Source organism: Colossoma macropomum, unplaced genomic scaffold, assembly GCF_904425465.1.
Source record: "Colossoma macropomum unplaced genomic scaffold, Colossoma_macropomum, whole genome shotgun sequence".
Lineage (NCBI taxonomy): Eukaryota > Metazoa > Chordata > Actinopteri > Characiformes > Serrasalmidae > Colossoma > Colossoma macropomum.
The window spans coordinates 37,035,905-37,054,257 of record NW_023494803.1 but is presented as its reverse complement, the minus strand read 5'-3'; the positions used below and the strand labels follow the sequence as shown (position 1 = coordinate 37,054,257).

At 38.5% G+C, this 18,353-nt stretch overlaps 1 protein-coding gene across 1 annotated transcript in view; it reads left to right on the top strand.

The window, feature by feature from the left end:
- Positions 1-18,353, top strand: part of nrxn3a (neurexin 3a) — a 485,766-nt gene that overhangs the window by 163,993 nt on the left and 303,420 nt on the right. The window contains exons 10-15 of the mRNA XM_036592585.1: positions 3,875-4,078; positions 6,270-6,296; positions 10,920-11,039; positions 11,719-12,100; positions 13,688-13,878; positions 14,802-14,975. Of these exons, the coding sequence (XP_036448478.1) occupies positions 3,875-4,078; positions 6,270-6,296; positions 10,920-11,039; positions 11,719-12,100; positions 13,688-13,878; positions 14,802-14,975 (1,098 nt within the window). The remainder of the gene's footprint in view (positions 1-3,874; positions 4,079-6,269; positions 6,297-10,919; positions 11,040-11,718; positions 12,101-13,687; positions 13,879-14,801; positions 14,976-18,353) is intronic.

Here is an 18,353-nt window from a genome sequence, read left to right as displayed (position 1 = left end):
GTAAATGCTAATATCCGCAGCACTTTGGCCTGGAAGGTCCCCAGTTTCACATGCATGTTTTAATGTGTCAGCTTCAGGAGATATTTGCATGAAAAATATCAGATAGTGGCAACTGTGTTTGTTAATGTGGTATATAGTATATATGTAGTATAGACATTTGTATTATTATTATTATTATTATTATTATTATTATTATTGGTATATTGTGGGATGCAGTGTTGTGCTTGAGGCCTTTTTAGAGAAGCAGTGGTTCTCCAGAAAGCTGTGAATAAGTGCTGTGGTTTGCCTAAGATGGCTGCCAGTGTTGCTGTGTAGTGTGATTTTCTTTTTTTTTTTTTCCTTTTTTTGGTGGTGAAGCCCTCCCTCTGAGGCTGAGGCTCTCTCGCTGCCCCTGCTGAGGCAGAGTAGAAGCAGCTACTGCCACTCACACTCACACACTCATCCCTGCTGGCATGGATCTGTCTGCCAGCATCAGCCTGCTCCTCAATAACACTGATGCAAAATTGTTTTGATATGCTTTCACTCAGAGTTAATAGTGAGATACTGTCTAGAGGTCAGTGCTCTCCCTCTCTCCCTCACTCCCTTACTCTCTTTCTCTCTGCTTGTCTTTCTCCACTCTCTCTCTCTCTCTCTCTCTCTCTCTCTCTCTCTCTCTCTCTTTCTCTGTCACTCAGACCCATCCCTCTCTCTCTCTCTCTCTCACACACACACTTCCTCTGTCTGTCTTTCTCTCGTGTTCTGTCAATCACCCACACCTTCTCTGCCTCTCTCTCTTTTTTCTATCTCTCTCTCCTGTCTGTACTCTTCTTCCACTCTCTCTCTCTCTGTCTCTCTCTGCGGTAGGCAGTGCTCTGTGCGGTAAGCAGGGTGTAAAATTAGAATTGGCGAGGCCCCAGGAACGACTGAAAAGCAACTAATCGCACATAATAACATATTGATCGCGGTGTAATTGTAGAGTTTGTCAGCGGTTTGTTGGCTTCAATATAGAGGGCGGGCATTTTCGGATGGAGTTTTCACAGCTGTGAGGACTAAATGAATATTTGTCTCTGCTGCCTTCATTCTGCTTTGTGACAAGTGTACAACTCGATTTGCTTCTCTTATGTTTGTTCAATACAGTGATGTTACACTCGCTTTATTTGTTTTATCTAATCACTTTCATTCAGTGACGGATATTAGACATAATAGTTCAAGGCCTATAATTGCGTCAAGTTTTTTGTGCTTTTGACTGACATCCTGGCTAAAAATCTTTTCCTTGTGTTTGCTAGGACTGTCATGATGTCTTGATTTATCTCAAATACTTGATAAAAAAAAAACAGTTAATTAAAATTTACCTTCTCAGTGATTAGTTGACAGTTTAGTTAAGTTTAGTTTTAGTTGGTCAAATGATTTTTGCGAAAATTTGCATTCTTTTAGATGGTCACAGTGCTTGCATTGGTGGTATATGCGTGAAGGACGGTTTATTTTCTGAGAGGCACATGCAGCTCAACGTGATCCGCAAAATGCGTGTTGTGTGTTATCTTCAAACGAGGTTTTTCTCATCGTGGAAGAGGACCATAGATAAATATCAAATTGGATTTGGGCTCCACGTGTGTGTGTTATCCCAGAATGGTTCTGTCTCTTGCTCACCAGTCATTTTTCCCCACCTCTCCACTTACAACTTCCAAAAAAAAGAAAAAAAACTCACAGATACTCTGGTGTAGCTTTGATCTGTGTCTCTTTTGTCTGCTATTTTTATTCACTTCTACCCCCTCCTAGTTCTGTGGAGTTGCAGCAGACATTTCATGCCTGGCTGGTTCCTCTAATACGTTCCTATGGAGCGTTTCAGTGCTATCTGGGTGTGGAGAGACAGGTACGGAACCTTTCCCCTCCAGCCTGTCTGAGTCAGGCTTAGGTTCTATGTGCCAGCATGCAGATGGAGTCTACAGCTCTAACATTGGATCTGATCCCTCAACTGTCAAGGCCTTTAATAGGGACCAGTGAGGGTCCAGGACAGAGCTCAGAAACTGGGGGTGATGCCCTCATGGCAGTCTTATGCTCGCTGCCTTCTGCAAGTTTCAGAAAGGCTGCCTTTTCTAGCTGTGCTCAGTGTCCGTGGTGTATAGCACAGTGATGCCGTATCTTATATACAGCGTATGCCTCTAGCCAAATGGTGCATTTCGTAAAACTCATGCCACTGAATCACAACTACCATTTGGTTGCATTCAGGTGATCATCAGCAGCTTAAAATGTATTGCATGAGCAATATGTAGAGTGCAAAAAGGCATCTGAGAAAATATGTAGCTTATGCTAAAGCCTGGGCAATAAACATTTATTTGTTCAAAGACATTAACATTAGAATAAATACAATAAACTACTAAACATTGTAGTAGCGTCTTCACAGAGAAGACACAGGAGAGGCCTTGGTTTCTGTTACAACAAGTGCTCTTTGTTGACACTAGCAGAAAAGACACATAACACAGCCAAAGATACACAGCAGGCAAGGTCACCAGCAGCCATAGCTCTTCAGTCTACAGTAGATGCAAACCCACTGTAACTAACCCAAACTGCGCAACATAAAATGGCACAATAAACACATATACACACCTTCAAACCAAGGAACAATAACATTAACAACACAAATGTCAACAATGAACATCCCTTTGGCGGAGGGGGCGTGGGGCGCTCTGCATATATGGGCCAATGACAGCACTCACTGTAAAAATGAAATTGCTCAGTACAAGACAAAGGACGTTAATACCAAGGTTTATTGTTTTTTTTTTTTGTTTTTCTGACATAGACCAGGGGTTGCAACCCGAATGTTAAGAAGAGCCATTTTGTCCTTTCAACAAAAATCAAACCACCTTGGGAGCCACAACATATGTCCATTTTGTTGAAGTAATGTTTTACCATCTTGGCTGAAAATATTAGTGTATGACTTACTTTGCTCTGCTTTAAGCTTTAGCTTTTCTCACATCTCTGGCAGGAAATTTTCCTCAAAAGTAGAATAGTTTCTTGTAAAATGTCTCTGAACATTTGACTTTTTACGAGGCTGAAGTCTCTTCTCGTTCTACAGCTTCTTGTTTGAATTTCCCCGTTCCACGTTAAATGGTGCATGAGAGGCCAGAATGTAACTGCTGCACCATTTAAGGTGGTACGGTACAATTCGAACGAGCAGCTGTGAATGAGAAGTGACTTCAGCCTCGTGACTTTTTAGTGGTTGCCAGTTTCTCATTGCTGATTAAACATATCAGGAAACCAGCTGGAGTGATTCGATTGTCTCTAAATTATCGATGCTTGTCAATTTTTTCTCTTTGCCTTTTCGTTAGTTGCTAGCTAGGTGAGACTGAAGTCCACATTGCTATGGTGACCAGTAGTCTGCATGACAATCTTCAGGGTTTAAGGGTGAATTAGCAGTTATACATAAACTCCAGTGTTTAAGACCATTTATTGTTAAAACTGTGTTGAACGATCAGCAGAGCTTTATTTTACTGCAAAAGAGGATTATTTTATTTTTACCTACAAATCTAATTCTGCTGTGGAGCCACAACAGGGCAGTAAAAGAGCCGCATGTTGCCGACCCCTGGCATAGAGAAAGGACATGGATGAACACTTATTTACATTGTATGTACATGGTACACTGCTTGCAAGCTTGCTTTATTGCGTTCCATGTGGTGTGTCTGATGAGATGTCTTGTTTTTACCATTTATTTTTATGCTGTCATGATTAAGCATGAAGTTTGTACAATGCTAATTGGGGTGTAAACTTTCATTACTCGTTAGATACGTTAGCCTTGTAGCTCCAGTGCAGAACTAAAGAGACAAAATTTGGACTTCTAAATTTGGACTTCAGACATAATTGACAAAAAACAAACCCCTTCTGTCCACTGTGTCCACAGAGGCGTCCATCCTGAGCTATGACGGCAGTATGTACATGAAGGTTGTGATGCCCACGGTCATGCACACGGAGGCGGAGGACGTGTCTCTGCGCTTCATGTCCCAGAGAGCTTACGGCCTGCTGATGGCCACCACATCACGCGATTCGGCCGACACGCTGCGGCTGGAGCTTGACGGCAGCCGCGTCAAACTCACGGTCAACTTAGGTATCGTATACAAGCCCCTCTTTCAGGATGCAGTGTCTTCTCCTCTCTTTCTCTTTCTCTCTCTATCTGTTCTTCATTCTGTTTCTTTCCCCTCACACGCCATCACACCGCTCATCAATAAAAACTAAACAGAAAGTGTTTTTCGTAATTGTTATTTGTCTCACATGCATGGATTACCAGATTAAAACTTCTTGCATTTGACTGATATTTGAAGAATGTGATGTTGTAGATTTTTTCAAGTGCAGTATTCCTACATTTCATGAACCTAACTCAAACGGTGAACTACTAATTAACATGTTTGGTCCATCTTTTGAACTTTTTTGACCATGGTCATTTTCATGGTTGTGAAGAACAGTAATATTTTTGAGACAGTCACACCACTAGTTGAATTTAAGCTAAATGTACAGAATAATGATTTGCCTATTTAATGAATAGCCTAATGATATTTTAAATTTCATATAGTACACATAAGTGTTGTGACTTTCTAATTATCAGTGTAGCACTATTTTTTCCTCATTTTTCCAAAATCAGTAATACTGTTTCTCTCTTCTCATAAGTCTAAGTTTTTCTGTCTCCATCTGGTTCCAGTTGTATTTTGTTGTATTCTGTTGGTCGGTATTATTTTCTTTCCTTAAATCTGTCTTCTTTAAAGCATCTCTAGTTCTCAGATACACATTCTCCATGCTTTGTCAAAAGATGGTATTCACCCCTTCAAAGGCCTTTAGCCTGCGGCCCGGTCGGCAAACAGCCCGATAACAGAGCGCTCAGTCTGACCTGCAGCTGGTAGCACGTCACCGTCCTCGGCTTTTACCACTTTTTCACAGCCTAATGCTCTTAATGGCCTTTAGCTCACCAAGCCATAATTAAGACCAGTGACACATTGTCACATTTGCAGTACATACAAAACTGAGAAATGTAGTGATAGTTTTTATTAATCCATGAAGATAGACTGGAAACTGAATTAGAAATCAGTGTTTTTTTTATTTTTACTTATTTATTTACTTGCTTATTTACTGTTGTTTTAACTAAAGAAGTTAAATGTAATGTACATCAAAGCAATATATCCTATCACAATGCTGAAATGAGCAATGTCCCATCCCAAATTTATCAGTTGAATTCAATAGAACTTCTCACAAACTTAATCCTCTCTTATTTAGAGTTAGAAGAGCACCATTTAAAACATTAAAGTGCTTGATTTAAATTGTATTTGAGAAGTAGAATTGATTTTCTTAGCATCCTGTCATGAGCGAGTCTGCTCACAGTAGTAGCTGGAGTAGGAGGTACAGTGGCCACTGCACGGTGCTGGTGCTAATTGGATCGAGGCTGTTTGCTCCCACTTTTCTGTTGCGGTTGACGACACATGAACAAATCCAGCCAGACAGAGCCCAAACCAGATCATCTGAGGCCCATGAGTGCACATAACAGGCTGAAAACATCATCCTGGATAAAAGTATCAGGGGCAGGTTCTTTAGAGAACGTGCCATGTTGCTGTTATAGGGAGGAGAGCTGTGAAGGCAGCTCTCCGTTTTGTTCTCTTGAGGTTTGATGGTCCAAAGCATTTTCAGTAAATTGGTACAGCACTTCAGAGCTGCCCCTGCACCATCTTCTTGCTAAATATCAGACATATGATTTAATATCCTGTTTAGTCAACAAGTTGGTGTGATGACTACGGGGCAAGGGTTGAAACGTTAGAATGAGAGTGAAAACAAGAAAAAAGATCTGGGTTGGAGAATCTGTGTGGTTGGTATACTACAAGCGGCCATTTTATGAATGTAGTGTTTATCACATATAGAATATTTCCACTCTGCTTTCATTAGAACTGGATTTGAAATCATAGTTAAAAATAAGAAAGAAGTGGAAAGTGATTCATAGTTGAAATTGATCCAGTTGGTATACTGGTGTATTCTGAGGTAAGTAAATGTTTATAAATTCATACAAAATGAATGTGGTGGACTTGATTACAGTAGCATGTATTGCATCCATTCGATGTGAATATCTCACTCTGATACACTGCCGACAGTCGTAGAGCTCAAGCGCAGACGCAAGATTACAAATTCCCAAACAAACTGGTAAAATGGCCGCCTCTCTGCATGTGGACGTCCCCGGAAGGGTGGAATTATTGTTTTTGGATGTCTGCAGCTGTAACCTTGAAGGATGCAATTTCATCTGTCATTTATTCTTCCCCATCTAGACTGTGTCAGGATTAACTGTAACTCCAGTAAGTTAACACTCAAGTTTCATTTTGTTTCTAATGATTCTCTTGTTGAAAGGAATGTATTGAGTCTTTTGCTCTCGGTTCCTTTAGTGCCAGAGTTTGCACTTGTTCAAAAGGTCGGATGATGAATCTAATGGTCGCTGATATTGATGCATATGGTGGTGACTTAATAATCCTGTGTGGTCTTTGTCGTTCTGTGTATTACTTACTTTTTGTTTTAAAATGTACTCACTTTATTAGTAACAGAGTAAAAAAAATGTGAATTTATCCTGGAGTTTTTATGACTTAACAGGCAAAGAAATCCTGAATTTGATGAAGCTCAAATGGTAGCAGTGCATGCAAAACTGTATGTGTCTTTCTGATTCTTAGTTCTGCATGGTGAATATGGGTAACGTGTATAATAATATGATTACATTTCAAAAATGATGTGCAGTAATGTTTGTGTTAAGGCCTAAATCGTAAACCATTCAAAGTCAGATTATGAAGTCACCACATATTTTTAATAAGTGTTTTATATGTAGAATTCCTTTGTAAACAGAGCTTCAATTTAGCAGACGCATACGCCTTTATTTTTAGCTGATAGAAACGAGTGAATGGCATGACTAGGAACGTTAACATCAGTCTAGAATGGGCTTAAATTGTAGCTGCCAGTGTAAGTGGTTGATTTTATTTACACAAAATGATATATAGCTAAATTAACTATTCTGTCCTCAAATTCCGAGCAAAGTTTAGTAAAAGCTCTGTTTTCAGAGGAAACACAATGTGATTAATCAGCAGACTCAGTCTGCATTAAGTCTGTTATCTATACTGTTTACATTTCTTTCTTTGTGCTTAGTGTACTGCAAAGAAAAGAGATGTTCTTTTTATGCATTTTCTAATTTATTTTGTTTAAATAGGGAAAAATGAACTGCTTTTACTCATAAATAGGCTTTTGATACCCTCACTGAATCCATTCTGCTTTATTTATGACTAAATGAATGTTAAATGAATGTTTTCTGCAGCATGAATTGTAGAAATCCGTAAGCTGTTCTTTGGTTTGCCTTATTTTAAACAGATATCACAGCGACTTTTTAACGTCATTCAGAATTTAATCGTGAAAATCAAAAGCGTTTTGAGCTGACGCTCAGATGAATCACTCAGGTGCACCTAATGCAGGGTTATGTTTGTCTGCCACTTAGAGAGCGAGGGCTGGTGACAGAGTGAGCAGAACAAAGAGAGAACATGTGCATCAGTGTGTACTCATCTGTAAACGGCTTGTATGACTTATGGAAATTCATATCAGCATAATTGAAGTCTGTTAGCGAGTTGCGTGTGTTTACGCTGTCCATAATTTGGGGCCACTGGGATGCCATCATAAACTGTCTCCATCAATCACGCGGCGCGAGCACTAGATAGCTTGTCATCTCCGCAGCCGCCGCCGTGCTAGATTAGTCTCGCGTCCTTTACCTCCATCAGCTCGTAATTTCCATCTTTCAGATCAATGTAATTTCACCGCTGCTGTGATGAACTATCTTTTAATCATGATAATTAATCGTGCCCAAAGCCCCACCACGTCTCTCCTGTGCCTCCACAATCTAAGTACAGCAAGAATATCCACTTTTTAAGACTTTTGCTTTAACTTTTGGTTACTCTTTGCTCATGACTATGTTCCCTGTAGGGCTGAGAGCTTTTTGCTGGGAGTCATTTATATAAGCATGACGGAGAGAGCTATTTTAGAGATCTAAGTGACATGTATGATTATGTTTCTAGAATATGCTGTACTTTCTTGCTGGTATCTAATTTGTCACCATGGGTTACTTTTGAAAGACTCAATCATTCCTGATTTAGTACGAATTCGCAGTGGCCATCTGAGCTGTTGAGTGAGTCAGTTTAAAGTAGTGCTGTGACTTTAAATGAGAGTTGGATGTGGACAAATTACTTATTCTCAGAAAGAAATTGCACTCAGAAGAAGTGAAGTGAGATAGTTTGCACATCTCTGAACTTTTGAAATAGGCTTAGAGATGTATTTTAACCCTTTATGACACAGAAAAAAAATGTACCTATCTTTTTATTTATTTAGTAAAACGGTGTGTGAATGTTGCCATTGTGCCTATTTTTAAATGAAAGAAAAAATAATTTAATAATAAAGCCAAAACGTTCTACTACCAATTTCCATTTCATAGGAACATAATTCAGATTTCATTCACCTCTCGCTGTTACTCTGACCAAATAAATGCTTCTGAAATCTAAATTTAGCCATAAATAATTTGAAATTGGGACTGAATATATAGTTGTGTGCAAAAGTTTGGGTGCCAAATGCATGTTTTGTTGATGTATTTATTTACTTATTTGTTTATTTTAATTTTTGTACATTTACATGTACATTTTAATTTTACTGGTTATTTGGTGGGTTTAACCCCTTACAAGGCCAGGGTCCACCAGCACACACTTCTATAAACTAAGAACAGCTCAACCAGTTTGCACTGAAGTCCCTGTAGTTACTGAAGCCTTAGTTTGTAATAAGCCTGGGGTAGACATATTGTAGAAAAAATAAATAACTAATATATGTATATATTCACTTAGAAAATCAACAAAACGTGTAATTTGACTGGGTGTGTTCAGACATTAGCATATGACTGATAGCATATGACACCAAAGACATGACAGAGGCAGCATCGTGGAGTTTCAGCTCCGGCTGTTTTATCACTCGTTGTTTTGACACATTTGATGCATTTGAGGCCCTTTGCATCACAACTGCTAGAGCAAGTTTTAATAAAATAAAGTATAGACACTGACTTCTACACCACTAGGGGGCTGTATGAAGCATGAATTGCCTAACATACAATAAATGTAGATGATTGAATCAACCAGTTTTCTTCTAATTAGATGGACGTTGCCTTGGCAATATAAAAATGCAGTTTGTTCGTGTTGGTTATGTTAGAGGTTGCTGCAGTGAAAGAGGAGGTGAAAGGCAGGTGAGTTTAATGGACTATAAATGCTCTAAAAACTCACTCTGAGAATAGATGGCCTAACGTACTCTACCACCACAATGTTGATCTGGACAGATTGTGCAGATCTGTGAGGAGAAACAGCAGAAATGTAATAGTTTGTATATAAAATATGCTTATAGCATATGTAATAGTATTTACTGTACAGACTCAGGATACTGGCACTGTGATATTCACCCAGTCACAGCTATGACTATTATATTTGAAACGATGCAAATAATTTCTTCGGATTTAATGACTTCTGAGGGCTTCAGTTCATGCTCCTGATCTCAGAAACTCTGCATATGAGAATGTTCAAATATGAAAAAGCGCAAGCAAAATATTTTGGTTGTAATGTAATATATTACAGTGATGTTGCAACACTGTGTTATTAATTAAATTCAGTCAAATTTATTCATGAATATTCTCCTCAGGTGTTTCAGATCAGCATTCTCTCTACAAGAAAAACACAATCCTACACTAAATTTCTTCCAGTCACACTGAACTGCTTTAGGAGTGAGTGGTGTGTCGAGACCTCTTCATGAGTAAAAGCCATTTGGTTTAATTGAAGATGTGTTTTGTAAGATACATTTTTCCAAACCTGAAATTTGAAACAAATAACTAAAAATAAAGTTTCATTGTTTAGCAAAACTGCTAAAGTTCAGATGAATGTTTTGTTTTGTATTGCAGTTCAATATTTTTAAATCAAACTTCTGCTTTCTGTTAGTGACAGTCAATTTGTTTCTGTTTTAAACCACAAATTTCACCAGTTATTGTTTACTTTGCGATTTACAATGGTCTTTACTCATCTCTGAGTTTGAATTTTAACCCTCTTATCATGTTCCAAGTAAAATGGACCCTTTTCAGGTTTCAAAGTCTCTAAAATACCATTACACTTTATCATTTTTTCATGAAACTTAATGAGTTCCTCAGCAGTGATGATATGAACGTGTAAAAATGAAGATGACCAATTTGATGTTTTATGAAGTCTCTGCACCATTTGGGTACAGAGATGCTGTTCGTGGTCAAAATTGACCCTGTAGTTCAGAATGGCAACCGAGAAGAAACACAGGGCAAATAGCCCAAATAGCATGGCCCTCACCCCCCTCTGAAACTCGAGAAAGAATGGCAGCTCAAAATATTAACCCCAGTGCCCACAAGATCTTCAGGAAAAATCAATAAAACTCCTTTGGTTTCATTTGTAACATAAAGGTTTATTTTGGCCCATTACATAAAAGTAAATTTATTCATTATGTGATGTCGTCAACACAAATTAAATATCTGTGAAGTACATACATACTAGAGATAAAGCAGTAGAATATATGGCTCCTACATCCAAAATAGCCAGTAAAATGCTCTAAAATAGTTGTTATATAATGAAAACAAAGGTTCTATTTTCAGATAATAAGGTAATAAATGGTAAGATACAATAAAATATGTTAATTTCTGAGTGGTTGATGGGCAAATGGTTGACAGGTAGGGCCAAAATTGACCCACAAACATCAGCGATGTAACCAATTTGCAAACATAATAGGAGGGTTAAATTGCTTATGCACAGAAAACAAATACATTGCTGTTTGCCTTAGAGATAGAAAGCAAAGGTTTGATTGAGATTGAATAAATAAGAATGGCATTAACTTTTCATGACCGTCATTCTCAGGCAAGGGACCAGAGACACTGTATGCTGGACAAAAACTCAATGACAATGAGTGGCATACGGTGCGGGTGATCCGGCGCGGTAAAACCTACAAGCTCACAGTTGACGATGACGTAGCTGAAGGTACTTCCCTTGGATTTGAATCTGAAAGACAGTAAATATACCCAAATTCCTGTTCCATAATACCTCTGTGAACTGTGTAGATTCAGTTTGCTTTCCCTTAGAAATTAGTGGCAAAAATGACCATCACAGTAGTGCTAGATAAATAAAACTTTATCCGAGAGACTTTGCCAAACGTCAGCATGCACCATAATATTCTACTTCTAGCAGCAGACAAATGGTGGCTATTATACTTGGTACATTTACAGTATATTACTGCTGGACAGTCTAGTGTTCTTCTGCACAGATATAGCCAAGAAAAGAAAAATGTAATTTGCTGTAGGTCCTCTAATTGAAATTCTGCTTCTAAAGCCACTGAATATGTAAACTGATTGCATTGTGAGAAAACATCACACTCTTAGTTCAAGGTGTTTCTTTAGGGGGGAAAATAACTCAGAAACTCATCAGAGTTAGAAAGAGCTTTTGGCTTTTGTGAAAAGTTGCTTGATGAGTTCTTTACTTGAATTCCACACTTAAATCACCTCAAAGGTTGGACAATAAGGCTTGGAGTGACTCTGCAACTTTGAAACTGCTTCAGCTTTATCATTAAGCTGCAGTTTAAAGTCATTTGAAGGAATAGTATAGCTGCCTTTCTCTCCCTCCCCCCCACCCCCTGCCCCTTCCCAACCTGTTCTGGTTGCAGGTCAGATGGTGGGTGACCACACCAGGCTAGAGTTCCACAACATAGAGACGGGCGTGATGACCGAGCGACGCTTCGTCTCCCACATCCCGTCCAGCTTCATCGGCCACCTGCAGAGCCTTAAGTTCAACGGCATGCTCTACATCGACCTGTGCAAGAACGGCGACATTGACTACTGCGAGTTGAACGCTCGCTTTGGGATGCGCTCCATCATCGCAGACCCAGTGACCTTCAAAGCCAGGAGCAGCTACTTGAGCCTGGCCACGCTGCAGGCCTACACATCCATGCACCTTTTCTTCCAGTTCAAAACCACTTCTCCTGACGGACTCATCCTCTTCAACAGCGGCGATGGAAGCGACTTCATCGCTGTTGAGCTGGTGAAAGGGTAAGGCATCATGCACAAAGACATGCCCGTTTTTAAAATTTTATTAAAATGAACATTTATTGAAATTATATAACACACAGTTTTCTAAGATAAAGCTCATATAACTAAAATGAATACTAAACTGAGTCAAGTAAACAAATGAGCAGTGAGGTTCCAAAAAATAATCTTGGGCTGCAGTCTTGTCATTGATTTCAGTGAGAACAACGCTTTAATGTGCGACAGACAAAACTGTGCATCAGCCAATATATATAATAATCATATAATAATAGGAGACAGTCGGGGTTTGGTTTCAGTCAGTCATGTCGATGCTGAACAAAATGGAGGAGAACCTAATTTCTGCTATCAGCTCACATCTAGCTCTACAGCAACATTACACCCAACTGATTTATTCAAAACCGACACATAAAGTGCGAAGTACAGGTGGTCCTGGGGTGTCTGAGACCCTGTAATCAACTTCTTGGGCCTCCTGAATGTCTCAAAATCAAAATTCTGAGGGGTCCCCAAAAATAAACCCATGACATTATGCTGTTCGTTAGGAAAAATGGACACTCAAATGCAAACTCACAGAAAGGTCATTGTGTAGCTTCTTCACCCACAATCAGTGAGCTCCTGTCTTCGGTATTACTAGAGCTGCAGCACTGCTCTGCCTCAGGGTGGCACTGTAGCAAATTGGTTCACCCTGTCGGTCTTTCTTAGCCTAGCAAATGAAATGTTACTGTGCATCAGAATACCTCTGAAAAACTTTACAGTGTGGCGTTGCATATTTGTAAATCTGAAAACTTGCCCAGTTTCCAAGAGTTTGGTGTAAAGAGTGACTGTTACTCATTTCTCAAACCAAAGACCAAAGAGGAGATGTGTAGATCTCAGTTAATGTGTATGAGAGCACATTACCATACTAGAAAAGAGCATTTCTAAAAGAAAAATCGTTAAACTAAACATTTTGTTGCCATCAGCACTGCTATGGTGAGTGAGATAGCAGCCCACCAATGCTGGAGTAGCCAGCCAACATGGGACCCCCCTGAAGGAGGAGTGTTTTGCACACTGCTCACACACACGTCTTTTTTCACTTAAAGAACAGCAACTGCTGGAAGGTTACGTTTACAAGCTTTCATGTTTGAATTCACATGGTTCCCAGTCACATAGGGTAAAAAAACGCTGATCTCCACCCACAAACACACCTACAACAAACAACAACGTGAATCAGTATTTTTTTTTGTACCAGTATTAAAATATTCTTGTAAAGAATTTATATTTATATATTTATATTACAGTTTTCCCAGTTTTACATGGTGGCTAATATTGATTAATGCAGTTTGGCGGTTGCCCTCTGCAAAGTAAGCATCCAAAAAACACACATGAAAAAGGCATAAACATAGATTTTAAAGAGATATTTGGCTCTGGGAAAAGCTTTAATAAGACAGGCTACTCAGCAGCCTGGAGTGGTATAGCTGTAAAGACTTCTTCAACATAATCTGCATAAAAACCACCCAAAAATTGAATCTGCAAAAAATCATATAATATTTATAGCCTTTATAGTCATACATGTTCTTAACAATAGAGACAGTCACTCTCTCTTTTCCTTTACAGGTACATCCATTATGTGTTTGACCTTGGCAATGGCCCAAACCTCATCAAGGGTAACAGTGACAGAGGTCTGCATGATAACCAGTGGCATAATGTGGTCATCACCAGAGATAACAGCAACCTCCATATACTGAAAATAGACGCCAAGGCTGTGAGTCAGGTTGTCAATGGTGCCAAGAACCTGGACCTAAAAGGTGAGCAGACATAAATACTATTATATACATCGTTCTCTTTATTAGAAACACTTCGTACTTCCACTCACTGACCACTTTATGAACTCCACCTATGTTTTAGGTCCATTATATAAGTGCACAATTACAAACTGTAGTATCTGTTCATGCACAATTCGTCAGCCATACTCATCATTGGCACTGATAAGTTTCTGACTGCAGCACCACTGTTTACTAGATATCATTAAGGTCTAGAAATTCGATTAAGAAATCTGATAAAGAGCTGAATTTTAGCTCAGTAATCAGATTTCTCAGTGCATGTAAACTCTTACTCTGATTTGAATTTCTCAGTCTGCGCTGGTGCGAAAACAGACGGGAAATAAGCGAGCAGTGTTGCTGTGAGACGCAGCAAAAGACTTTTGAAGTGATGTTGAAACCAAATACATGCTTGACGAAATGAAGGATTTGAATATTCTTAATCTTTTAGATGATGTATGTTCATATTTTTAAGTAAAGTGGTGTAATGTTTTAAAAAATTAGCCACGGCATGAAGTTTAGGTTTTACATTATGTCACGTCTTCTTCTGTGAGTTTATTGGCTGGTTGCGCAACAGAAGTCCGATTACTGCCTGACTCATGTAGACCTGGAGTTTCCCCATTATCTGATTGCTCAAGTGCATGTAAACGCGTTGACTGGATTACTGACAAAATCTGATTTTCTGCAATTATCGCCGGTGATTATCGCATGTAAACGCACTCACTGAAGGCCCCCCTTTCTTTTGATCTGATTTGTTCAGCACAGACTCATGATGTAGGCTGTCTGTCTGATTAATCTATGTACCTAACGCGTATATCATTTTTCAAGTTATTTTTACTTATGATCTTACATTAAAAAAAGGAGCCTTTAGAAGGATTCACTGTATGTTGCCTTGCATGTGATCTTTCTAGGAGATCTCTTTATTGCTGGCTTGGGACCCAACATGTACAACAACCTCCCCAAACTCGTAGCCTCGAGGGAAGGTTTTAAGGGCTGTCTGGCGTCAGTGGACCTGAACGGCCGCCTCCCTGACCTGATAAACGACGCTCTGTTCCGCAGTGGACAGATTGAGCGTGGATGTGAAGGTACACCCTCTTACAACTCCAGCTCAAGGAGCCCTTTCTTCCTCATCAATGCTAACAGTAGCTCCACCACCATCTCATTGAGCCATCACTCCATCCTGCTAACCCTGCTTGTCACATCTCTCACCCAACCAGCTCTCTGTTAGACCCAATGGCTGTCGGGCTACTCCACAATCTTATAGGCCACATTGGTCATAAAGTCAGCCAAGCTAACATTTTTACCCAATAACCAACAGTGACATAATGAAATGATATTTTCGTGATCTATTATTGTATTTTTAAAAGAATATTTACCGCTTTGCAGTATTCTTAGGCAAAATGGAGCTCTGACAGTCCTTAATGCCCTTGATTACTTTTGTCTTCAAGCTCATACAATATATAAGGTCAAGAGAATGTATGGGTGACCCTTTGAGGTCCCTCATCAGTTTGTTTGAAGATTTGCTCTGTACATACAAACTCAAATTACAAATAAATAAAATAAAATAAATAAATAAACAGCATTCTAATTAATATTAAACCAGCTATTTCATTGTTCTGTTGTTATGACAGACCTTACAGGGATAAATATTCATATACATATATATATATGTGGAGCACATATTCAAAAATGTGCAGTCAAACAGTATTTAAATGAAAGCAATTTGTTCTCTAGAAAAGTAAACATATGCTGCATCTTACTATTATCTAAGCTTTTATCCAAAGCTTTTAAATAATAGGTAATTTGGTAATTTTACTCGTTGCGTTAAAATTAAAAGCATCACTACAGGTCGTCCCCTTTAGAATGATAAGGTTCTGTCTCCGTTCTGAGCAGTATGAGATTTTGAGATTTCAAATAGCGAAACAGATGTGCGGAACAAGTATCTTTCATACAAGAAAACGACAGACACTCTAAATAATTCTAAATATACAATATCAAAATTGTACTAAATTTGTAAGTGATTGTAAAGTTGTTTTTTGGAACAGGTCAAATGCAGAGAGAACCTTCTAATCCTAAGAACTCATTTTCTGCTTGGAATTATAAGGTTCTACTGGGCAAAACATGAAACAAAACAATGGATTTCAAGGAACACAAACAGTTTACTCAGAATTTGTTTTACAAACATAATATTAGAAAGTTAAATTTATGTTTTTTATGACATTTATTTCTTTTTTTAGGACAAAACATCTTTTTTATTCTAAAAAACATTGATTGGTTGAGTATAAAAGTCAGTATTAAATATTTTGTCCAGTGCAGAGTTCAGTTTTAGGTTGGAGCCATTAGTTTAAGTTTCCTTTAGTTAGACAGCAACCAGCTACTGTAATAAACTACCCCAGCAAGTAAGTGTAGAAGGTCAGTCGAAAGGCAGTGTGAGGTTTTGTTTTATATCAGAAATGTGACTAATGAGCCAAAACGTCTTATTTTGGGAGTAAAGAGAAAAAGAAAAGGTGGATAAATGAATGAAATGAATATTTATGATGTAATTAAGAGCCCATCAGTTCAAATGATCACTATTTAATTACCTTTAACATTTTAAAAATTCAAGACAAGACTCATTTAAAAAAGTACGAGAAGACAGGCAGAGTTTCAGCAACATGTTTTCATGTTTCATAAAGTCCTGTAAAGTTTATTTGCAGTCACTGAGCAGTGCGGCGACATGACAAAGACGCAGAACTTGGTTGGTCCTCTTGTGTGTTTTCGAAGTGCTGATTTGCTCACAGATAGAACCTTATAGAGCTAAATTAGATTTTGACTTTGGCGATAAAGAGCCCAAAAATGCATTCAACTTAAAAAACACGTCACTTAATGTTAAGAAGTTAAGAATAAGAATATGTGAATAACTCGATTTTGACAAAAATCTCAGAGAGAACCTTATAATTCCGAAGGGTACGAGGTATCAGCCCCCCATCAAAGCCACCAAATTCAGAGTATATCAGCCCCAGCAGCCCTGTGAATGTAAAAAGTCTTATATACATCACACATGAAATGCCAAACGTTTGCATGAATTTTCCCAGCATATCATTTAGCGCATATGAATTATACGATTATGTAAATCATTTTGTTTTCTGTGAATGCTTTCTGTTGTGTTGACCTTGCACTTCTTTTCTGAATGTTTTGTTTACTATTTTAAGTTTCCTCTGATTATTTATTGATTTTAATTTGTTCAGTTTGCTTTGTTTTTGGACAGAAGTGATTTTCCATCCATCATGAAATAAAATATCCATCACGTCTTCCTCATTCGTCACGCATTTCAGTGTTGTTATTTTTGGGCTTTTCAAAAGCCCCCTTAATGTCATATTTTGGTGTTGTTCATTTATTCATTTTGCAATAAAATCTTGTCACTCAAATTTGTTTTGTCTTTTGTTGTAACCTTTTGAGCTTCAGTAGAGTGTGTTCTGAATAAAAAATCAAGAAATGAATTACTGAAAATGGAGTTAGATTAATATGAATATGTCTAAACAGTCTATAGCCAGAGGCAGAAGTGAGATTAAGCTTGATATGTTAAAGTATTTTTAAATGTATTCATGAATGAAGATTAAATAGCCCACTAAAGGTCCGCTGCACCCTCTGACCTCCTGGCCTGCTACGGTTTGGTGCTGGTAAATGTACTAAGCTAGTTTTTTTTTTAACAGTTCTGCATGTCTCCATTGCAGTTCTTGGGCGACTTCAGCAACAGAGTTGTGGTGAAACACAATGTCTGTTACTGAAGAAGGAAGCAATTAATGAAAATAAATGATCATAAAATTGAAAGGTTGGTGTTCTGAGCCTAGTAACTGCATTTGTTAGCTGACTTACAGCTTATCCTTTACTGCAGTGTTTCCACAAAGCACTGTGCAAAAGTCAGTGACCACCCTTCCGTGTATTTAATCTGCAGTCAAAACAGCCATTAAGTACAAGTTATTCATTTTTCAGTGTAAGAAAAAAGCTGAAAACATACATTTAACAGAAATTCCAACAATATATTTGGTATCATATATCAAAATGTCCAGTATTTAGTGTTTATTTAGCCTTTATTACAGTTCTCATGATCCAAGAAAGTCCCAAACACAGTGATGTTGAGGTCTGGACTCTGGGGTGGTCAGTCCATTGTCCACCTTCTTTGTTTGATGTGTCCGTCTCCTTTTCTCAGTGAGGTTCTTCTTGACAGCTACACATCCTTTCAGACCCATAGCGCTGAGTCGTCTTCTCTCAGTGGAAGGATGGACAGAAACACCTGTGGATGTTTTCAGATCTGAAGCAGCTTGATTTTCTCCTCTCTCTCAAAGATGAAAGATTTAAATGCTGTTTATCTGATGGGAACAGTGTTGGTGGTCCACCAGGTCTTGCACGGTTGTTAGGAGTCCCATTTTCTCTGCATTTTTAAATCTTTTTGACCTCCAGATTTGGGAATTTCCACTTAGTTT